Raw genomic sequence first — 24,847 nt, 5'->3', positions numbered from 1 at the left:
GCTCTCAGGTGCACCACCCCAACTTGTCCCAGGCCCCTGGCATGCCTCTGAGCTAATTTTCCCCTGATAACTTGCCAGAAAAGAGCCCCAACATTTCCCATAACCATTCTAAGCCCAAAGATCTTGTTGATTTTCTGGGTAAGCAAACAAAGAGGACTTGGTGTGAGTGTCAATGGGGACAGAAACATAAAAAAGAAAATGACAGCTTTTCCCTGCAGTCTGCACATTCCTTTGGCCTCTTCTGCATCAAGAGAATAGACCTTTGAAATTTCCTGCATGATTGTTCTTGTGGGAGGAATGGAATGTGTCTCAAAAAGGTTAAAATGAGTATAAAATGCAAGTTTCAGAAAATATGCGAGGCTTTCATTCTTTCCATTTCTGTCACACAGAGGAAACACAGAGTTGTATTTCTAAGCTTGAGCACTTTAAAATTTATGAAGTTGTCAAATGCGCAATATATTTCCATCTTAGATTTTCAAAAGGGAAGGGAATTAATTACAAAAGAGTCAAGTGGGGTGCCATTTTGTGCTCTGTGGAGCAGACAGTGGCTACCCGTGGCTGTCAACTGGACGAAGTGCCCACACGTGGCAATTTGCAAGTGGTTTCAAAGTCCATCCACCATATTTCCATTTAGACTTCTTTTCCCAAAACAAACTGGTTTGCATAGGAGCTTTCACAATAATAAAGGCCATTAGCATAATAAAGGTTGGCCTTGCTGAGCTAGACTAATAGGTAATACTTAGGAAATGACATTGGAAGACAAATGGTTCCAGTTAGGTAGAGCCCCCATCACAGACCTTCCAGATTCAGAATATGACAGAGACGTCAGAGATACTTTTGTGCTTGGATCCAGATCCCTCAGTGGGGACTGCAGCCAAGTGACAGGTAGCCTTATTCTGAGGGCCTTTGGGTACAGGGATCACGCTGCACAATGGGTGGGTGAGAAAGCCAGTCCAGGCAACAGATCCGGCCTGTTCCAGGTATTCCCAGGATTTCCTTCCTCATTGCTTGTCGGGCCCATCATTTCTGCCTCTGGCCTCCTTGGCTCTCTAATTCCTAGGCTACTTACTGCAGCCTTGGTTCCTGCTCATGCCCTTTACCTTCTTGTTTTGGTGATTATTCAGGTTCTCTTCCCACTGCTCACTTCCCTGGCTCTGGAAGCATCCAGATTTCTGGGCCCAAATAGTGTTGGTCCCATAGGACCCCAGACAGCTGGCAAAAAGGCATCTCCCGCCTTGACATCTTAGCAAAGTAAGGGGCATAAAACACTGAAATTTCCCAGACAAACCCTTCTCTAATGGGCCAAAGGATGGGATGCCAAGAGGGATAACCTACTCCTGCCCAGTGGGCTCTACCCAGCACAGCAAATATCTGAGAGGCCCCCAGCCATTTAGCTACCTTCCCGCTGAAACCCTGAAAATTTTGCAGTGGCGGTTCTTGAGGGCTGAGCTCATCCCAGTGCCCATGGTGCATTTGCAGACATCCATCCAAACAACTACTGGATCCAGGGCTGAACAGAGCCACATAAGACCCCCAGGCTGTTCTTTGTGGCTTGGCATGCAACAGGTTTACACACTACAGAAAACAAAACAGTTACAACCCAGAGAGAATAGAAGCAGGTTGATTCCCACCCCCATCCTGTGGAAATAGCAGAAAATGGCAACAAACACACCAGGCCAGGGTGCCACCTTCTAGTCCCCTGCCCCAGAAACAGAGCTATAAATCACCCAACTCACTACAGCTCCAGTGGGAGAGGATGGTGTAAATTCAGGTTCACATTTACAGGGAATCAAATTATTGCTTTATTCCCAGGGAGATGAATGAGAGTGACAGACTTTTCAGAGCTGTAAAAATAGATGGATGCTTTCTATAAAATAACTCACAGACGCCTACAGTAATTTACAATAGATCTGGCAGGCTGAGAGCAGGCAAGCGAAATTCCGGGTAGAATATCACACAATTTTCCAGTGGTAGAGTAAATGGTTTGGCTATTATGATAATACATTTCAGCACAACAAATATATCTCCCCTTAATAGAAATACATTAGACACCATTTATAAAAATATCAACATTGCAGTTCTGTTTCCTGAACTCTAAGTTAGACATAAATATAACACAATTTATGGATGAGGAAATCCAATTTCATGCTGTTTCAAATGCATTTTTGTTTATTACACAACTACAGTGCTCTACGTCTGAGATAGTGTATTACATGAAACAGATGTATGGCAATGATGTCTATCTGTGTCTACATAGGAATTATCAACATTGCATCTATTGCAAATGGAATGATTGTAGGGTATGTATTACATACAAGCAATATTCCAAGAACCCACCACATGGCGACATCGCTGCATAATCCTAGCTGTTGTCCTAGCTCTTCCAAGGGCGGGGCAACGAGGTGCTCTGGGTGAATAAATACCTAAAGCTGCAGAGGGCTTTAGAGTCAGATAGATTTGGGTTGAGTTCTGGCTCTTCTATTTATTAGTTGCAAGATCTTGGACAAATTTCTTGACTTCTCTCCGGCCCAAAATCATCTTTAAAATGGAATCCATAATGATTAATTCTCATGAGGACTGAATAATATAATCTTTATCAAGTGCCCAGCAGTGTCTGGCAAAGTGATCGTGCCAATCAAAATAGGTGTTTTTAAGTGCGTCTCTCTCCTATTTAAGCGTAATGACACGTGAGGGAGCCCAATCTCAAACTTAGTACCCACTTGCTTATGTTCCTAAGGCCAAGCATAGGCTGACCGAGGGCTGACTGGCTGTGGTACAGTGAAGGCTCAGAGAAGGCCGCTGGCTCTTTGCACGGTTGCCCTTCTCCTGTTCCCCCTGGTGGCCATTCAATTCTCTACTCCCTCCACTCACTGATGACAGTGCAGGTTTTTCTTAACACTCTCCTGCCGCTTTTAGAGTTCTGAGGCCCTTATATGGACTTTACCCCTATCTATCCTCTCTGGCTTATCTTTGGTACGCAAAGATTTAATTTAGCTTTGACAATCAAGACACTTTAGGCAGGGGGTGGGGTGGTGGGGTGGGGGGGGGTTATTCTTATGCCTGGCAATTCCTGAATTTTTTTCCAATACTTTAGCAATAATAGTAATTACACAACCCCCAGCTAATCAGCTCCATGAGCTTAGCCACAGTGAAGGTGGGTGGTGCAGATTCACACACAAAGCGAATCCAGGTGAAGCAGCAGCCCACAGGTGCAGCTTCTCTGGACACCACAGAACCAAAAACCCAAGAGGGCTCTGAGTAGCAATCAGCCTGAAAGCAGCGTTTGGTACACGCTGCGGTGACTATATGGTACAGCCACAGCAGTTTTTTCATCATTGCCAAAGCTTGAAAGCAACTGTCCTTGAGTAGGTGAATGGATACGTGAACTGTGATATATACAGGCAATGAAATATTATTCAGCACTAAAAAAGAAATGAGCTATCAAGTCATGAAAACTCATGGAGGAGCCTTAAATGCATATCACTGAGGGAAAGAAGCCGATCTGAAGAGCCTGCATACTCTACAGTGTCAACTATATGCATTCTGGAAAAGGCCAAACTATAGAGACAGGATAAAGATCAGTGGTTGTCAAGGATTGGGGGTGTGGGGATGGAAAGGCAGAGCAGAGAGGGATTTTAGAGCAGGAAAAATGCCCTGTATGATGCTATTGTAATGGACACATGTCATTTCACATTTGTCCAACTCATAGAATGTGCACCAGCAGTAAACCCTAATGTAAACTATGGACTTTGGGTGATCATGATGTGTCAATATAGGTTCATCTGTTGTAACAAATGTACCACCCTGGTCAGGACTGGTGATAATGGGGGAGGCTGTGCATGTGTGTGAGCAGGGGGTAGAGGAAAATTTCTGTACTTTTCTCTCAATTTTGATATGAACTTAAAACTGCTCCAAAAAATTGTCTTTAAAAAAGCCAAAACTTTAAGTCAAATAAATTTAGTTAACTAACTTTTAACCTCAGTAAAATAAAAAAAATAGTGAACTTCATTGTTCATTGCCATAAAACTCTAAAATCCAACTTCGAGGAGGTGGTGAAACCACACAGAGTGAGACTAATTCAAGTACATTTAACACACAGAGTTTTCCACATCCCTAGTGGAAAACAACCTAAGGACAAAGCAAACCACAAAGAAATACTAAATTTAATTCAGTCAACTTGCTAGTTGGTATTGTTATTAGAAATTATTATTTATATATTGTAGGATCAAGCAAATAAGAAATTATATCAATAAGAATCAAACTTATTTTTATGTAAATATGAACAGTGAAAGATAAGTATAAAATACATCAAATAAGTGAAAACCCTGCAATTGCAAATAATTTGAATTGGTAATATTAGTGTGAGTAATGATTTACATTTCTTTTTCTAAAAAACTCAGTCATTGTTCAGCTTTGTTCCTTGAAAAGGCTTAGACACAGTGACAATACAGTAGCAGAGCAGCCTCACTGATAAGACTTTGATAAAAAGGGTGCCGTGTGGGGGAGTGGAACTGATAAGAAAGAGGAAAAGGGGGACTTTTTCAGGCAATGAAAATGTTCAATATCATGTTTTGGGAGGTGATTATAGGGTGTCTATAACTCATGAGAAGCTCATTAGACTAGAAATCTGTGTATTTTATTGTATTAAATAAGACCTCAATAAAAATACATATAGAATGGACAAAGAAATGAATAATGACTTTACTGGATTTAGATAAATAACATATTTCTAAAAAACCTTTGAGTTCATAATATTATTGGAAAAATAAAACCTCACTGGTCACCTTTGGAGGTTGCTATGGTATCAACTCATTATTCTAAAAATGTTAAAATAAAAACAAAGAATCAAGCATTTATCCTGCCTTTCCTGTTTAAACTGTATTTCAGAGGCTCCAAATAGTTGATGAGGGGAAGTTCTTTTCAATAGAAGTACAGTTTGTAAATGCAGAATGCATGAAGAATTTAAACATTTAAACATCACCATTTCGTAGGCGCTAATGAAGTAACAGATCTAAGCAATGATCATTAGTGGCTGCAAAACCACCAGGTAAAAGGTTCATGGAGAGTCTTTTCATGGATGGATCATGCTAACAGTACATGGCCCACTGCTGAACCTAAACATAACTAAAGGTTGGACAGCCAGATGTCATGTTTCTCCTGATGCGATAGGAAGTGTACAGCACCACCTAAAATATTCTTACCAGGAAAGAAGGAAACTGAGTTTAATCAACCTTCCAGATCTAATTACAGCTTAGAGAAAATGGAGATTAGAGAAGATGTCAAAGGCATCAATCTGCCATAGTCAGACTGTGCAAAATTTTATAGAACAAATGACTTGGTGTCTTCAACAAATGACTGACAAGAGAAAAATTGAGGTGAAGGAGAAATGTTATAGATTAAAAGGTACTTAAGTGACATATCAACCAAATGCAATGTGTGGACCTTGGTTGGAACTGTATTTGAATAAGTCAATTATAAATATGATATATATATATCACAGAATTCTGAGAAATAGTTTTGAGAAATATAAACTGGTCATTGGATTTTACTAAGTGTAATTTTATGTTGAGCCTATGTTTTAAAAAGTCTTTATATGTAAGCAATGCACTCTAAAGTGTTTATAAGTGAAATCTGGGGATTTGCTTTTGTGGTTGTTTTTTTTTTGAATCCTCACCCGAGGATACATTTTCCATTGATTCTAGAGAGAGAGGGAGAGAGAGAGAAAAACATTGATGTGAGAGAGAAACATTAATCAGTTGCTTTCCATACGCACCCCAATAAAGATCGAACCTACAACCTGGGTATGTGCCCTGCCTGGGAATCAAACCCATGACTTTTCCCTGCTTGGGAAGATACTCTAACCAACTGAGCCCCACTGGCTGGGGCTGGGGATTTGCTTTTAAAAAGCTGAAAGGCAGTAGCTGAAAAACAAATAAAATGTTGATATTTGTTGAAGCTGAATGAATAGGAGATTGGGTTCATTAGACTGTTCTATTTTTGTGTATGTTTTAATTCTCTGTAATTAAATGTTAAATTAAAAGAAGAGAAATTAACATAAAAGATAATGACTGAATTCTTCATTCTCCAATTTGTTTTGAGGGGAAAAAAATAACAAGAAACAACATAATCTAAACCCTTCATCCACTCAGGGTGCAATTTCCAGCTTTTACAAAATTAGCATTAAAGGACTTTAGAAATTGTGAAAACTATTTCATTCTACAACTGACATCACATTGCTGACTGTCCTTTGGAAGGTCTCTTGAGGAAGGTTGGTTTGGTGTGTATGTGTATGTGAATGTGTGTGTTTTTTCAGCATTCTACAGATGAGTCTATTTTTCTTGTTTAAGAGGTTGACAATACATTTCAATCAAGATACAAAATGGCCCTGATATCTAATGCCGGAAATGCTGTTTAAATTAACTTTCTCCTGCTCTTTCTGTGTCTTATAAAGCACTGTTCTGCACGTGGTATGTCATTTAGCAGTGAACGCTGGAAGAGCAAGTTGTCACTAAAGATGTTTAGGCTTTATAGGGAGGTGACTCATCATTGGGGGCTCTAGTGAGGGCCTCACCATCTCCTTCTGGGGGGAGCCACAGAAACAAACAGGTGAACACAGTAGGACTGGATGAGCAGCTAGGAAACCCACGTACTTGCATGAAATTAAAGGTGTGAAAGTTCTAAACATCTTAAAAATCTAAGACCAAGAATATTTCATCAAAAAAGATGAAGAGTCCTCAATTTCAAAAACCTCTGCTATCTTCCTAACTCTTCAGTTCTTGAGGGGCAGCGCAGATGGCAACTACTTGCTGTAAACCACTGCCTCAAATCATAGAGCCCAAACCCTAGACACCTCAGTCTAGCAGACACCAGAGTGGAATGGCGAACACCCCACACCTGACCTGGAACCCCTCTGCCAATTCCTACTCTTGGTTGGGGCCCCATCCTACCACTACATTCCCTTGACATCTCTCTCACTGCCAGGTCACAGAGGACTGCTGCTCCTCAAATCCAAAGTTTCAAAAATGGAACTTCTTGAGTCTCCACCTGAGACCTCCGCCAGTCCTCTCTAAGTGGATCCACCCAGGTGCTCAGAAACCTGGAGGTTTCCTTCCCTCTCTCCTCTCATTCTTTCCTCAGGTTTAATCACCCACCAGGTCCTGCTGGTCATGCCTCCTACATGGCACTGACATTCGTCTCCTGCTCTCCATGCCTACTGTTTCTAAGTCCACCTTTGGGTAATTACACGCTCTCTTCTCTCAGCTCCACAAACTCACCCTCCAGGTCACTTCTTCTCAGTCTCCTTTCCAGTTGCTCCTTCCACACTTTACATGTTACTTTTGTCTGGACTTCTGTCTCATCCTTTTTCCTTTCTTTAGACAATCTCTTCCCTCTCATGACTTCGAATATGATCTATGTACCACCGATGGCCAAGTCTATCTCAGGCCAAGTTCTCTCTCCTTAGCTCAGTTCTCACAGAGCCAACTGCCTACTGGCTGAACTGGAGTGTTTCAGGAACTGCACTCACCACACCTAAAACAGAAAACATCGTCTCTTTGCTTTCGCCAAACCTCCCCCAGTGGTGTTCCTTCTCGGAGAATAGCACCAGCATCTCCCAGTTGCTCAAGGTAACAACTTGGGAGTCTGCCTTGACCCTGCTTTCCTTCAAAATTCTGTTTCTGAATTTACCCATTTCTTTCCCACTGCCCCAACCATAGTCCAAGCTCTCTCACTGCCTTTCTTCTGAGTCTACTCAGTTCTATAATCCATTCTCCACAGGGCAGTCAGAAAGATCCTTTAATTAAAAAAAAGGAGCCTGATGACCTTACTCCCCTTAAATCTCTTCAAAGGAGCTGATGATGGGTATATAGGACTATACATATAGTCTCTCTCTCTCTCTCTCTCTCTCACACACACACGTTAAAGGTATATATGTGTGTATATATATCTTTTTATTTCAAAATGTTCACACTGGTCCTTTAAAAAAAACATTCTTTTTTTACAAGCCCTCCATAATCTCAGCCCACTCACAATGCCGCCACTACATCTAACGCATTGCCCTCTTACTTTCTTGTTCCAACTATATGGAACCCCTCAGTTCCCCAACATGTTTTCCTCGGAGATTCTAAGCCTTTGCACATTTTTTTCTCCTTGACTAAAATATTCTTTTTCTTTTTAAAATCACTTTATTGAGCTATGCTGGACACACAAAAAGATGTAAATATTCAACCTATACAACTTAATGAGCTTGCAGATAACTATACAACCGTGAAGCCATCACCACAACTTATACTGTAAGTATATCCATCAAATCTTGAAGTTTCCTCCTACTACACTCTTTATTTATTTATTATTTTTTTTTACTATCATATTATTACTATTTTGTGATAACACTTAAATCATATAATCATCTCAGTAGACAGAGAAAGTACTTGACAAAATTCCACATCCGTTCATGATAAAAACTCTTAACAAATTAGGTGTGAAAGAAACATGCCTCAACATAATACAACTCATATATGGTAAGTCCACAACTAATATGCTCAATGGTGAAAGTTCGAAAGCTTTTCTTCGAAGATCAGGAATAAGGCAAGAATATCCACCCTCACCACTCCCATTTAACACTGTACTCAAAGTCCTTGCCAGAACAATCAGGCAAGAAAAAGAAATGAACAGCGTCAGAATTGGAAAGGAAGACATAAAATTGTCTCTATTTGCAGATGACATAATTTTATATATAGAAAATCCTAGAGACCCCACCAAGAAACTGCTAGATCGCATCATGAATTCAGTAAAATTGTAGGATATAAAATTAGTACATAAAAATAAGTAGTGTTTCTATACACTAACAACAAATTTTCTGAAAAATAAAGAAAATGATCCTACGTACAATAGCATCAAAAACAATAAAATACTTAGGAATTAACTTAACCAAAAAGGTGAAAGATTTCTACTCTGAAAACTATAAAACACTGATAAAAATAATTGGAGGCACAAATAAATGGAAAGGTATTGTGTGTTCCTGGGTTGGAAGAATTAATGTTGTTAAAATGTCCATACTACCAAAAGCCACCTACAGATTAGATTCAAAGCAATCCCTATCAAGATTCCAATGACATTTTTTGTTACAGAAGTAAAAAAAAAAAAAACCATCCTAAAATATATATGGTACCACAAAAGATCCCAAATAGCAAAGCAATCATGAGAAAGAAGAACAAAGTGGGAGGCATCACACTCCCTGATTTCAATCTATAATACAAGGTGATATTATATAACCATATGGTATTGGCACAAAAACAGACAAATAGATCTGTGGAACAGAACTGAAAGCCCAGATATGAACTCAAGTATATATGGTTAACTAATATTTGACTAGGAAGCCAAGAATACTCAATGTAGAAAAGACAGTCTGTTCAATAAATGGTGCTGGAACAACTGGATATTCACACACAAAAGAATAAAACTGGACCCCTACCTTAGACCACTCAAAAAAATAAACTTGAAATGGATTAAAGGCCCAAATGTAAGACCTGGAACCATGAAACTCCTGGAAGAAAACATAGGGGAAAAAAGCTCCTTGACATGGGTCTTGGCAATGAGTTTTTGGACATGACACCTAAAGCACAAGCAACAAAATAAAAAAATTAAAAAGCTTCTGCAATCAACAAAGTGAAAGACAACCTAAGGAATGAGAAAAATAATTTCAAACCATATATCTGATAAGAGGTTAATATCCAAAATATATAAAGAACTCATACAATTCAATAGCAGAAAACTAAATAATCCAATGTTTAAAAATGGGCAAAAGACCTAAGCAGAGATTTTCCAAAGAACACATACAAATGGCCAACAGGTACATGAAAAGGTGCTCAATGTCACTAGTCATTAGGGAAATGCAAATCAAAACCACAATGAGATATCACCTCACACTTGTCAGAATGGTTGTCATCAAAAAGACAAAAGATAGCCCAGCAGGAAGGACGTGGCTCAGCGGTTGAGCATCAGCCTAGGATCCAAGAGACAGCGGTTCGATCCCAGTCAGGGCACATGCCCGGGTTGGGGGCTTGATCCCCAGTTGGGGGTGTGCAGGAGGCAGCCGATCAATGACTCTCATTATTGATGTTTCTCTCTCTCTCCCTCTCCCTTCCTCTCTCTGAAATCAATATAGATATATTTAAAAAAAACAAAACCAAAAAGACAAAAGATAATAAATGCTGGCATGGATGTGAAGAAAAGGGATCCCTGGTGCACACTCTTGGTAGGATTGGAAATTGGTACAGCCACAATGAAAGCAGTATGTGGACCCTCAAAAAATTAAGAATAGAATTACCATATGATCCAGCAATTCCACTTCTGGGAATATGTCCAAAGGGAATGAAAACGCTAACTTGAAAAGATATATGCACAGCTAAGTTCATAACAACATTCTATACAATAGTCAAGACATGGAAATAACCTAAGTGTTCACTGATGGATGAGTAGATGTATATAAAACACACAATGAAATATTATTCATCCATAAAAAAATGAGGAAATCTTGCCATTTGCAAAAATATGGATGGACCTTGAGGCTATTATACCAAGTGAAATAAGTCAGACAGAGAAAGACAAATACTATATGATCTCACTTTTATATGGAATCTGAAAAAAAACAAAACCCCCAAAACAAAAACCCCCAAACTCATAGAAAAAGAGATCAGATTTGTTGTTACCAGAGGCAGGAGGTGAGGAGAGAGGAGACTGGAGAAAGGTAGTCAAAGGTACAAACTTCCAGTTACAAGATAAACATTTACTAGGGACAGGATGCACATTATGACAACTGCAGTTACCACTGTATGAAATGTATGAAAGTTGTTAGGAGATGAGTTCTCACACAAGGAAAGAAAATTCTTTTTTTTTGCTTTCTCTTTGTATTGTATCTATATGAGCTGGATGCTAAATGCTAAATAAACGTACTGCAGTAATCATTTCACAACGTATGTAAGTCAAACCATCAGGCTGTGCACCTTAAACTTATACAGTGATGTATGCCAATTTTTTTTCTCAAAATAAATAAATATATTTTTTAAAAGAACACAACAAAATATTTACCCTCTTAGCAAATTTTTTAGCATATAATGAGTGTTAACGCTAGGCACTAGGGCACACAGTAAATCTCTAGCACTTATTCATCTCACATGACTGTGACTGCCTGGAATATTCCTACTCCCACACTCTACTCCCACGCTGTCTTTGTCTATCTAAATTCAGCTCATTTTTAGTCTTAAACATCCTTTCCTTAGGGAGGTTCATCCCAGTTCCCTAGACTAGGTTAATTCCCCTTGATATACTCTCCCACAGCATCCCCTATCCTATCTTCTCATATTCATCACATTGGTAATTAGCTGTTAAATGAATGGATTTTCTGCCTGACCATAAATTTCATGGGGATAGAGACCATGTCTATCTACAGTGGTATCCGCAGCGAAAGTGCCCACTGGAGTAGAGAAGCCATTCAACCCGTCTCCATTATATTCAAAAGCATTCAATTGACCTGTTGGCCACATATAATATATGTATCTAGACTGAAGCCCTGTTTGTGAAACCCCAAGGCCTACTCTGTCCCCAGAGAGGACCAGGAACTTTGCTGTGAATTTTATCACAGGTACACTCTAACTCTGCACTATGAAGACATTCACACAGCCAGACATGACCAATGCCAGCAGCGAAGGGAGACCCAAAGGCTCGAGCAATCTAGAGATTAGAAAACTAAATAGAACCAGTGGTCCTGTCCCCTCCAGGAGTCACTGTTTTCTAAATCGCAACATTCAACAGGTGTAGCAGACTTGAACAGAATTCCAAACGGAAGACAAAGGTCACAGGAGGCTTCTGGACACTGGGATCCTGATGCCATGCGTTTCAGAGAAGGCAGGGGGCATCCACCCTGATTAAGGTAATGCTGGGTGATGAGTCCCAGACCCACAGACAGAGAGGCTGGGGTGGGGGTCAGAGCACCAGCCTCATGTTTCTGCTGGAGACAAGACACCCGTATTCCCTTGCCCTCAGACATCAGCACTCCTGGTTCTTGGACTTTCAGGCTCAGATTGGGACTGTATATATCCCCCAATTCTCAGAGCTTCAGACTCAGACTGAATTATACCACCAGCTTTTCAGAGACAAGAGACAAGGTGAAAAAGGGATGGGACAAAAGAGAACAGGTGAGTGGCAGGTTCCATGTTGGTTTAGGGGCTTGTGGCTTTGGCCACCCTAGACAGCCCAGATTTTCTGAATGACCCCTCTGAAGAAGGCAGTTCTCCAGATCTATTGATGAAGTTTTCCTGGTTGACTCAGGGACTGTAAGCACCTCAGCCTGTGGGTGACCCTGCAGATTTTCAATGACTTGAGCTTAAGCAAGGGAACTGGGCTGGCAAGGTGGCAAGGATACCCATCTTGGGCCCACCTGAGTCCTAAGAATGGCGTTCCAGCTCTCCAAAAAATGGTGTGGCCCAGGGGCATCAATTATGCAACTAGCAATTGTGGCACCCAGGTCAAACACTGCTTTTTAACAACATTACAGTTACCCTGTACAAATTAAAATATACATGTCCTTTTCCCATAATTCACCAGGACATGAGTCTGAATGTATTGCCTGGGACTGTTGCGGAGCTTCTGGCAAAAGCTGCACCCAGGGGAAGCCCCTGGGGCTGGGCTGGGCCAGGAAAGAAGGTATTACACCTGTGGTCCCCACACCCACATGTTCACTTACCTCCATCCTGGATCTTTGGTCTCACAGGTACTTTTAACAACCATGTACACAAACATGAATCCTGTCTTTTACTCTGTCCTCGAGGGTCCCTTTCGAGCTAAGACACTGTCTGATAGCTGGAGGATCTGACAGCGCCTTTTTTTCTTACGGCTGCCTGGCAGGACCCGGCAGACTTGTCTGTCACTCCTTTATACAAGGGTTGAGAATAGGTAGTACCTTTTCTTTCCAAATAAGACTAATGCACTGGGGAAGCCTGAAGCCGTCTGATTTTACTCCACTTAAGAGCGATCCTTTTGCTCTTCTCTCCTTGGAGAATTTTTATTTCTCTTCCCATTTAGATATGTTACAATAATATGCCTCATTTTAAACTTTTCTGATTAACATTACTCAGAACAAGATGAAAGCTTTCGATTTCTGACCTCATTTATTTTCTCGGTCTGGGAAGCTTTTCTTCCCCTGCACTGTATTGTGTCGATGGTTTTGTTCACAGGCAAGCTGCCTTTCATCCGAGCAACAGCCCAAAGTCAGCCCTGAGCCTCAGCGAGACCGTCTAGTCTTCTGCTCTTGTGACACTTCTTTACTTACTGAGGAATTAGAAAGTAATGAAAAATGCCAGAGAATAGTGGGAAAGATTGTGGGTGGACTTATTTCTTGGCAAAAAAAAAATTCCAAACAATATATGGTGGTGTTCTCTTATTGAAAACATCCAGCTTAGCTTAAGCATAGGATTCTGTATCATTCTAGGTTAATTTATATAAATGTGTGTGTGCACACCGTATTAAAATTATGTATGTGCTATACATCATACAAAGCTCAGAGTTTTTTCAAGCTGTGGGGATGGCTTTCTTAAAAATGTATTTATTTTTCACGTAATTTGTGCTCTAAGCAGTGTAAAATAGCACAAAGTGAAAGGAGAAACAATAGTATTGGTAGAATAGAGCACCTTACATAGATCTCCAGGTAAAAGGGAGCCCTGTCCAGGAACCTGTAGTCACCTGGTCCAGACTCCTGCACATAAGCTAAGGAGGAAGTAGGTGCTGTTACTTAAGGGGGGGGGGCTGTGTTGTGTGGGCTGGGAGTGAGGAGAAGGCACTCACTGTGGGCTTGCAAAGGCCATGAGGGCATCTGGAGGTAGGCCCTGAAAGATGTAGACTCTCACCTGGGCTCCTTTCTGAGAAATGTATGTATTAGCCAGGAAGCTGGCTAAGGTCAGGGTGTAGAACCAGTGGTTCTTAAGCTTGGCCATATGATAGAACTTCTGGAAAGCTTGTTATAACACAGTTTGTTAGACCCCACTCCAGGGTGTCTGACTTAGGACATGTGGAGTGGGGCCCGAGAATCTGCATTTGTAACAAGTTCCCAGATGAGGCCGATGCTGCTGGTCAGGGACCACACCTTGAGAACCACAGAACAGGGTGTAGATGGTGGATCCCGAAGACTCTGAATCCAGGCTTTGGTCTTTATGGCGCCAACAGCACTCAACTCCCACTTTAAGAATTGGCAAAAAAAGAGGCTTCTAAGGAGTCACCATGCAGCTTGCAGGAGGACATGGTCAATGAGAAGTAAGAGGCATAAACCTTCTACATCTCCAGCGTGGATGCTGGATATGCCCGGGCAGACAAAAAGAGGCAGGTAATTGTACATGAGGCTGGTATCCATGCCCAATCCATCCGACACTCTCATAAAAGAGAGCAGGTGAGGGAGCGGAATTGCTGTGGAGAAGACAAGCCAGAAAGCAGGCTGTGAGGCCGCTCACTCCAACCCGTTCACAAGGAATGTGCAGAGTGGAACTTGCTGGCTCCTCAGCTGGCCACCTAGGGGCCACCTACTAGGCTGTGCTTCGACGTGGAGACGGATGGGCCCCTCCCCTTCTTCAGGGATGGGGGCAGCCATACAAGACTTGGTCATCACCATTACCATGGAGTCTGACCTTTGCCAGCTCTAGGCTGCTTCAAAGCAAATGCTTTGCAAGTGTGGGGAGACCAGCACCTTAGCGAGCCTTAGAGGGGAGTTCCACTGTCTCATCCTCTGTCTCCCCACAATACAGCCTACAGTGGCAATCAAATCTTGGAGTCCCACCTGTCCCCATAACCCTCCACCTCTGTGCCTGCCTCCACAGGGACAGCCCTCTACCCATCACCCTATTCTCCCCTCTGCTGGTAATGAGGTCTTACCCCTCACTGGTTTCCTTCTCACAGCATATAGAGACATTCAAATGTCTCTTATCTTAAAAATGAAATTTAAAAAACCTCCACTCAATGCAGGGCTTCCTTCACCTCCTTCCTTTCACAGATAAGTGCCTGGAACCAGTTATTGCCTCTTGTTAAGTCATCAACTCATTCCAATCAGGTTTGTCTCCACCACTCCACCGCTTCTACTCATGTTAGATTCCCAGCAGGCATTTATTCAGTCATTAATCTAACAGATGTCTATTGAGCCATGTGCCAAGCACGGTTCTACATGCTTGGGATGCAAAGATCTATGCCCCACAGAGCTTGCAACTCAGTAAGGGCAAGTAGAGAAAAACAATACCCATGATAAGTAAGTAGATTCTGTGAAGTGCTAGAAGTTGACGAGAGTTAAGAAAAAGAATAGCAGAGCAGCACAGGGATGAGAAGATGGGAACAGGGCCAAATTCAACATGCTAGATCCAGATCTTTGTCTCCAATTAAATTCAAAACAGATGAAAGAGTGTATATGAGCTATGATAATATATTGATGAATTTTTCATTGCTGGGTTTTACAAAGAAATCCCATACAAATTCCACTGAGGAAAGAACCCAGCCTGGAACTGAAAGCACAGGAACAGTCCATGGTCTCCAAAGGGGAGTGATTTTAGGATCCAGAGAAGGTCCCCACCATGTCCTTCACCTCATAGCCTGGCTGTTTATGACAGCGTGTGGGCACAAAGTCTTTCATTCCACAGAGGGGGCTCAAGTGTAGATGAGGGGCCAACGTGGTGTCTTAAAGGTACTGAGCAGCTAAGGATAAACCAGTGAAATCACAAACAGGGCAGGCTTTGATTAGGGGCAGGGATTCTGCACTGGGTACCTTCTCAGTAGGGCAAAATTGAGAATACGACAAAGGAAGGTGGAAGAAATTCGATAAATTTTAAGCCTTACAATTGTGTCTTGAGTCATTTCCAACAAGCCTACTTTCTAGACGCCTAGGTATGCAAAGGTTCGGGACAGGGAGCAACAGGCACAGAGACCCCTTAAGGACATCCTCCCAGCGCCCATTCTTTGCACTGTGGAGAGACACTTGCAGCAGGCAAGAGAAGCGAGTCTACTGTTAAGTGGTTGCCGGGCTCTACAGGAGTCCCCTCACCAGTTTGGGGGGGTGTTCACTTATCTTAACTCTTAAAAGAAGTAGTTGGAATACATCAATGTGTCTAACTTTTTTTTATAGTACAATTCTCTTTTCAAGCAACATCTTAAGCAAAACCCAGTATATAAAATGTCTAGCAGTGGAAGTGGCCCAGGCTAAAGGCCCAGCAAGAGGCCCCTTTCTGCACCCTCCTCACTCCCTGCCCCTATCATTCTCCTTAGAAGCATTTCTGAGACAAGGAAGGGTCCTTCTCTCCTCTGGCATCTTATGATTCTGTAATAGACATGGACCATCAAAATTCATAGAATGGCAATATTAATTTAAAGAGATCATGTAATTTTAAGAACAAATTAAGGAGAGAAGGAAACTAGAAGAGAATGGGAAGCACATGCTGTGGCTGATGTCCAGAGTGAGTCACCAGGCATGGAATAAATTGTTCAACTTTCGAGGGGGAAAGCCCAGGATTCCTTGTCTAGGGAGGGATGACAATCTTGCTGGAACATCCTCACGAACAGGGGTAGGATAAAGGAATCTGTCATTCACCAGCTAAAGAAGCTTTAAATATACATTAAGATGACCAGGCAGCTCTGCACACAAATGTGAACAAGAGTAAAGGACGCCACGTCACTAACCTTGATTCCAAGTTCGATATTTTCTCCTCCATACACATCCATCCCAGGGTCCAGAAGACCGATTTCACCAAAGAACTTCCTGTTGACCACGAAGGAGCAGCCAATCATGGCTGGTGTTCTGCAGAAGAGAGAGAGAAACTAAAGTCATTAAAGTCATGCCACACACACACACACACACACACACACACACACACTCTACAGTTTTATTCAGCTACTAGAAAGAAGGAAATCCTACCATTTACAACAACATGATGGGCTTGAGGGCATTATGCTAAGTGAGCTAAGTTAGACAGAGAAAGACAAATGTTCTCACTTATATATGGAATCTAAAAAAGCCAAACTTGTAGAAACAGAGAGAATGGTGCTTGCCAGGGACTGTGGGGGTGGGGAAAGTGGGGAGATGTTGGTCAAAGGGTCTATACTTGCAGTTAGAAGATGAATAAGTTCTGGACACCTGATGTACATCATAGTGATTATAATCAACAATACTGTATTATAAATTTCAAACTTGCTCGGACACTAGATCTTCAATGTTCTCACCACAAAATGAAATGACAATTATGTGACGTGATGGAGATGTTAACTAATGCCATGGTGGTAATCATATTGCAATGCATAAGTGAACCAAATCAACACGTTGTATACCTTAAACTTACACAGTGTCATATGCCAATTATATCTCAACTTTTAAAAAGGAGCTAAAGTCATTAAGTATCAGTGAAGGCATCAGTACCAGAAGACCTCAATGCCCACATCCCCATTCTCTCTAAAGCTATGTTTTAGCTTCAGACAAACTATGGGACCTAAAGCATCTAGAGATAACCCGGCACCTTGAAGCCTGAGTAAGAGTGGGTACCGCATATCATGTGAAGTCTGCAAGCATGGAAACTGCTTCTCACTGCATGTCTGGGGACAGCTGTGTGACAGGACGGGCATCCATGGGCAATCTCAGGGAAGCTCAGAGGTAAGGAACAAGATGTGTCTGTTCCCTGTCCCAGGAAGAAGGGCTTTACAAGTTGGGGACATGAAGGGAAACTGGAGAAGGGAAGGTCAACAGGAAGAGGTCTAAACTCCACAGTCCAGTGGGAGAAAGTGATCAGGATGCTGGTCCTTACGGAGGGGAGAAGGCTCAGAGGAGACCCTTGATGCCCACAGAGAGACAGCCTCAGCCCACAGAGAAGGGCAGCTGAGAGAGAGAGATGGAAGGCATCTATAGGGTGGCCATTGGCCATAAAATCTGAAAACAAAGATTAATATTTTATTTTTGTATATCTTAATCCTCTTGATTATTTCTTCTGGAGTAGGCTAACAGCACAAATTGAACTCAATGCAAATCAGAGACAAAAACCATCTGAGGCAACACATCATGGATGCATGTGCAGGAATTGATGGAAGCACAGCATTAATTACTACCATGTTCATGGCAATTTTGTGTGAAACATGGAAACCTGCATTGCTAATGAGGGGCAACCCACTGATACATCTTACATATTGATTGTATTATATTACATCCCACACTGCAGTGTAATATCAGTAAATCCCTATGTCTTTTTATCTCTATTTCCAGACTTTCTGGTTTCTCTTGTATAATAAATCCATTCAGCAAATATTTTCTCAGCATCTACCATATCTAAAGCATTTTACTGGTGCTGTAAGGGGTAGAGAAACACACACTATACTTCCTGCATTCAATCAACTAAGAGTCATCATCGTTATTACTGTATTATCATTATTACAGCAGCCATTTATTGAGCAATTACTATGTCTTGCACAATGCAAAGCACTTTTCCTGCACTGTCTCATTTAAAAATGTTCACAGCCCTGTGAATGAGGTAGGACCATCTTCATTTAAAAGCTGAGTCCCACGGGGAGTTAGTGACCTGCGCCTGGGTCACAGAGTTGAGCTCACGAACCATCCAGCTTCAAAGTCCTGACCTTGTGATTTGTGGCACTCTCCAGCCAAGGCTTCATGAAGAAGCTGGCAAAACCCCAAATGCCAAAGGCCGGACGTACCATTAAGATGCTTTTTTGTGGGCAAAAGAGACATCTCACACAGGAGGCCCAGTGAAACTTCCCTGGGGCCACCGGGAAGGTATTCCATGCATTCTCTGGAGCTGAACTACAGACCTCAGTCTCAGGTCCTCATCGGCTCTTTCTGATTCTGAGCTTGACTTTGGCCTCAATGTCCAGATTGCTGACTCCATGGAATACCTCCTGCTAGCCACAAGACAAGGCAAGTAGTGGGGCACCCTGGAAAAAGCAGTGTTCAGAGTTTAAAGAACCCAGTGTGGGCGCTGGCACTGCCGCTGAAAACTGCACTTGTGTTATGTTAATGGAGCGCCCTGGGTCCCAGTTACATCTCTACAGAGCTGCTGTGAAAAGATGTGAGAGGAGCCCAGGGCACAGGGCAGGAGCTCAGCAAATAATGCTCCTTTGCCCAACTACTGAGGCTGATTTATGCTTTTCCAGAAACCTCATACCAATCATACCTATGTACCTGGGATGCTGCTCTCTACTGGTGCAGCTGTGCCACCCAAGCCACACCAGGGACAGCAACCCCTCACTGTCAGTCATTTTCTCTAGCCCTTGGCCCCTAGGAGAGAAGCAGCAGACCCACAGCCTGGAAAAGCACTATGAGAGCCAATCCCAGCCTCAGTTAACCCAACCTAACCAGTCAATCAAACTACGTTTTCCCTGAAACTTGGAACTGAGGCAGTGCTGGGAGCTAGAACTGGATGGTCTCATCCATATGTGGAGCACAGGCCATCATGGGGGATAGCTCAGGTGCACACAGATGACGGCACCAGATGACAGGGAGGAGGCAGGTGCACAGGGGAGGGGTGAGACCAGGGATGGGGGCTGCCTGGTGACTTCAGCCTCCCATCTGCTGAGAGGTGTGGCTCCAATCTCTGCCCGTGGGCATGTGAGAGTCCCTCTGTCTTTGTGGTCTGTCCTCCTTGACTTAAACCATGTTAGGTGACCCGGTAGGGGCGGGGGGTGGGGGGTGGGGGGTGGGGGCGCATTTGTCCCACAGCCAGGAGAGGCAAACTTCAGGGAAGACTCATTCTGGGAGAGCTAAATGTCAGGGTCCACGCTTGTGATGGAGAAGTGCCAGAAACGTGCATGCTTGGAGACAGGAGGCGCAGCCTGGGAGTGCAGAGGTCTGCAGAGGAGGAGGGGCAGGAGGCAGCCTACGTTTAACTCAGTTGTTGAGCACATCAAGAAACTCTGGTAAGTCACAACAATCTCCCGTAAAAGCTTGTGCCTGGTGTCTGGGATTGTCTGATGTTGACACCCATGTGAAGGTACGATCTTTCTAACCTCTTAAAGGCAAGCAGGACAGTTAAAATAACAGGGCACAGTCAACAAACACTCTCAAAGGGGCGGCTTTGGACACTGCCTCATGGGTGAAAACAATATTTTTCTGAGATTGGCTCAGGGCCCACCTGGGCCTGCCTGCACCAGCATCACCCAGATGTCTCCTTAGAAAATGCAGATTCCGCCCGGCCGGGCGTGGCTCAGCGGTTGAGCGTCGACCTAGGATCCAGGCAATCGGGGTTCTATTCCCGGTCAGGGCACATGCCCGGGTTGCGGGCTTGATCCCCAATGACACTCTCATCATTGCCATTTCTGTCTGTCTGTCTCTCTCCTTTCCTCTCTCTGAAATCAATGAGGATATCTTTAAAAAAAGAAAAGAAAAAGAAAAAGAAAAAGAAAATGCAGATTCCTGGGTGTGGCTCAGAACCATGGAACCAGATTTACAGAGACGGGACTCAGGAATGAGCCATCACCCCCCAAACTGTCAGGTCCCCCGGAGCAGAGAGGTTATCCCTCTAATTTCTCATTGTATTCCCAGGGCTAGTGCTTTGACTGACACAGAGCAAGTACTCGCTAGATCCTGTTGCGTGAATGAATGAGTGTCATGATCGAGGTATCTGTCCCTGGTGGGGAAGGGCTCCGTGAAGGCTGAGGGACAAACTGGCTGAACTGAGCCAGAACCCAAGGACAGCTGGGGAGTGTGCTGTAGCTCTCTCTGGAAGGGATGGAGAAGGGGGGAGATGCAAGGGAAGGGAACGAAGGGGGGGGGAGAGGTGAAGGGTGGAGGGGAGGAGGGGGAAGGAGAAGGAAGTGCAGGAGGGAGGAGAGGTGGGAGGGAAGGGTCCAAAGCACAAACTTTCAAAGTCAAGGAGGGCAGACGGATTCTTGCCCTTCCAGACCCTCTCAGATTGCCCTTGGGGGACAGCTTCCAAGTCAAGCCGCCTGATATTTTCAAATAACTGGCTCTCTCTGGATGCTGTTTTGGGTTGTGGTGATGAGGAGAGAATTCACAGTTTGAGTCGCCTTGGGTCCCCTATCTGCCGGTCACTGGTCTTTTCAGCATTTTTTACCAGGTTCCACCTCAGAAGCCCTGGGATTCCTCATGACAGAACTGAGAGGTCCCCTGGTACCTCCTCATAAAAACCAGGCCACAGCAGGTGCCCAGGCTGGCATAAAGCCCCCCAGGAGACCATGGCAATCAGGCATCTGTCTGTGCCCTGGCCAGCATCGGAACCCAACGACAAAGGGCAGAAGGAGGCTCCTAATGCAAAAGAAATGCAGAATAAACATGTGACCCTTATTGCTGTATCGCTGGCACAACAAATGGTCCCCTAAAGGTCAGTCAAAAGTCTGCCACAGTGTCAAGAAGAACACATCAGCACTGTTCTGTGTCTCGGCTCCAGCGAGGCTGCACCTGATGGGGATGGTGGGAGAGAGAGACTGACAGTGGTCTGGCACCCAGCCCCGCCACCTCCCACTGAGCCACGACCCTAGTCCTGCAAACAGCAGGGCTCCGAGGCCCAGCCCACAGTGCAAGCAGCTAATGCATAATGGGTGAAGGCGGGGATTAAACAACTAAGAGGCATGTCCTCTCCCATGGGTAGGCCCGTTCTGGAACTGCCCGACGGGACTGATGAGCAGCTGGCCTCTAGGTATGGGGAGAAACAGGTCTCCAACGGAAAGCCACCTCCTGGCCCCACCTGGGACCTACCACCCCAGTTAGCCAGACTTGTCCTTACAGCCAGTGAGCCCAAAGACAAGCGCGCCCACCTTCCCCGCCAAGGCTCCCCACCACCGGTCCAGCCGCATGAGGTGCAGCCGATGGCACTTCAGGGCTGTAAGATTCTGGAGCCTGAGCCTATAGCCTCACACACAACGGCGGCGATTACCGCCACTTGCAAACATCCCCAGCGAAAATCACTCAGAGATGATAATCATATTAAAGGATCTGCCAAAGTCGAATAGCTCCATTACATAGCAGAAGAACAGAAATAAAAAGTAATCACTCCTCTTGTTGCTGTTACACAGAATATATGCAACGCACACAACGCTCCCGGCTGAGAGAGATGAGAAAGGAGAGAGGCGGGCGAGGAGAGGGCAGCGGTCCCGCAAACTTTCCCCAAGACGTGCTGACCTTTCTCAGGGTCAATGCTTCTTATTCTCAGAGGTGACGAAGGCCCATCTGTGGTCCAAATATTTCCCCTCTTCAAATCCTTCACCGGCTTCCTGTTCTCTCCTGGATTAAGTACAGGCTCTTCCTTGGCATCCCTGCCTGTCTCAGTACCTTTCCGGACACAAGCCCCGTAGACTCCAGGCCACCCTGGGCTCTGCATTGTTCAGGAAATGTGTCCAATTTGTGCTTGTACCTCTTTCTCTGGAAACATCCTCCATGAGACCACCTGCATTTATCCAAGTCCTGCCCACATTTCAAAAAGCATTTCTTTCTTTTTGAAAAAAAAATTACGTTACAAAATACTAATATACTAATACATAGCTCTTAAGAAAATATACCTCAACAAAAATAAGAAATTTTTTTTTTTATAGATTTTTACAAATCATAAAAATATCATCTGTGCTCTCTGACCACAGGCACTCCACTCTGTGATTAACGCCCATCCCCTATCCTACAGCTACTCCTCAAGTGTCTGGATTCATCCACCCTTCCAGCCCACGGGGACCTCCGATCCATTGGCCCTCCCACCTTACAGGGAACGTCCTCCCCTGTGCCCTCTCTCCCCTCCCTACCGGCTCAAGGCCATGGTCTGCTGTTGTAATGGTGCCCTGGCACCCTCCTCTCACTCTGCTGTTCTCATTTGGCAAAACCCTAATGCTGATGAACACAGCTCTTCGCCTGCTCCACACCTGCATCATGCAGCTGGACCTGGTTAGAGAAATATGTAACCATGTATGTTGATTTCACTTTAAATTCGGGGCCATGAACTCCAGTGGGTCCTCAGGGCTGCCTTTCTATCCTGCTACAGGCCCCCAGCTGCTACTCTTTCACTCTCCTAGAAGATTCTGCCCAGGCCATCTCCTCTCTCTCAAACCTCCAACACCTCCTCTTTCCTCACTCTCAACTGATGGCCTTGCTTCTTACTTCCCTAAGAAAGTAGCATAAGAGAGAGAGAGAGAGAGAATGTGTCACCTCCCACATCAACCCACTTTCCAGCATCTGCCACCCGCTTTCCTTCCTTTCTCTGTAATTGACCGTCTATGCTCTTAGCTGAGGACAACCTGTCCTCTCTTGCTACTAAAGAACCTCACTCCAGCAACCCCCCTTCCCTAAATACACCTGTATTAATAATCTTTTCTTACTTTCTGTATTCTTGATGCTTTGGTATCTGGAGCCTTGTTGACTGGAATGAGACTGCCCCTCCCAGGGTAGTCAGTTCTTAGAGACCCCAAAGAACCACTGAGGAGCATGACTTTCCTATGCAAACTAACCAACCCAAAGCCCACACTCCCAGCTACTTCTTCCATCTGGCTCTTACACTTCAGAAGGCGATCTTCCTCTGACCTGATCATCCCAGGGATAGGAACCTAGACACCTGGAGATAGGCCCTTTACCCCAGAGCCCTCCAAAAATATTCCAGCTGGCCAATCCTCAGCCAGATGAGCTGAATTCCCTGCCTTGGTCACTCCTTCTCCCAAAAACCACAATAAAGACTCATGCCCATGCTTTCCCTCCTCCTGCCAACTAACTGACCCAGGTGCTTCCCCCAATGGCCCTGCATGGCATGGCAGGCCTCTTCCTCTTGGAACTGTAACAAACTTTCTTGTTAATAGCAATCATCTCCTGATCTGTGGTCTTCACCATAGCTGAGTAAAATAATCATATTATCGTACATTTTAGAACAATACTGCACGTCATCAGCTCCCCTCCTGGGCTGGTTCATTCCTAGCAGCTTACACAGCCTCCAAATCTCCCATTTGCCTTACAGATGTCCTCTCACTTTCTGCTCCTGCTTACAGCAAAGAGCTGTCTACACCTGGTGCCTCTGATTCCTCTCTCCAGTTTTCTCTTGAACCTGCTCAGCTTGGCTTTCCCCCCATCATTCCATGGCAAGTGCATTTGTCAAGGTCAGAGACAACTCTTCCTTCTAAATCCAATGGTCAAGTCTCAGTCCTCATCATGTGCACTCTACTAGCTGCATTTGATACAGTGGATCATTCCCTTGTCTTGGGAGCAAGATCTCCACTAGCCATCCAGGACCCCATATATGCTTGGCTGTCTTCCCAGATTCTCTTTTCAATCTCTTTTGCTGCTGGCTCTCCCTTTTCTCCCCTATATTCAAGGTAGAAGGACTCCAGGGCAGAGCCCTCAGGTCTTTTCTCCATCTATACTCACTCCTTGGTGATCTCATGGCTTTCAATAACATTTATATTCCAATAGCTTCCCAATTTACACTCCAGCCTAAATCCCTCCTCTAAACTTTAGACTGGTATATCCAATTGCCTACTCAATGTCTCCATTATGTCTAAGAGATCTTCAGACACAGCTGAAATAGAATTTTTAATCTTCCTTCCGCTCAAACCTGTCCCACCCAGTCTTTCCTATATTAGGTGATGTCAACTCCAAATGCTGAGGTGAAAACCTTGGTACCTGCCTTGGTGCCAAATGGTCAGAAAATATATATATCTTCAAAATATATCTGACATCTGATGACCTCTTGACATCTTCACCACCGTCAGAATACTGCCTGCATTACAATAGCCTCTAAACTGACTTCTGCTTCCACCCTTGCTCTCCTTCAGCCAACTCTAAACACAGCATGATCTATTGAAACATGAATCAGTTCAGACTGTGCCTCTGCTGGAATGACTCTCC

The 24,847-nt window shown here is 43.9% G+C and overlaps 1 protein-coding gene across 1 annotated transcript in view; it reads right to left on the bottom strand.

Moving 5' to 3' along the window:
• Window positions 1-24,847, bottom strand: part of GALNT17 (polypeptide N-acetylgalactosaminyltransferase 17) — a 386,942-nt gene that overhangs the window by 71,596 nt on the left and 290,499 nt on the right. The window contains exon 6 of the mRNA XM_016225135.2: window positions 16,702-16,819. Coding sequence (XP_016080621.1) covers window positions 16,702-16,819 — 118 coding nt within the window. The remainder of the gene's footprint in view (window positions 1-16,701; window positions 16,820-24,847) is intronic.

The sequence above is a fragment of the Miniopterus natalensis genome, chromosome 3 (assembly GCF_054644295.1).
Source record: "Miniopterus natalensis isolate mMinNat1 chromosome 3, mMinNat1.hap1, whole genome shotgun sequence".
Taxonomy (NCBI): Eukaryota; Metazoa; Chordata; class Mammalia; order Chiroptera; family Miniopteridae; genus Miniopterus; species Miniopterus natalensis.
Note: the sequence above shows the minus strand (reverse complement) of the source record. Positions and strands in the feature narration are given on the sequence as shown.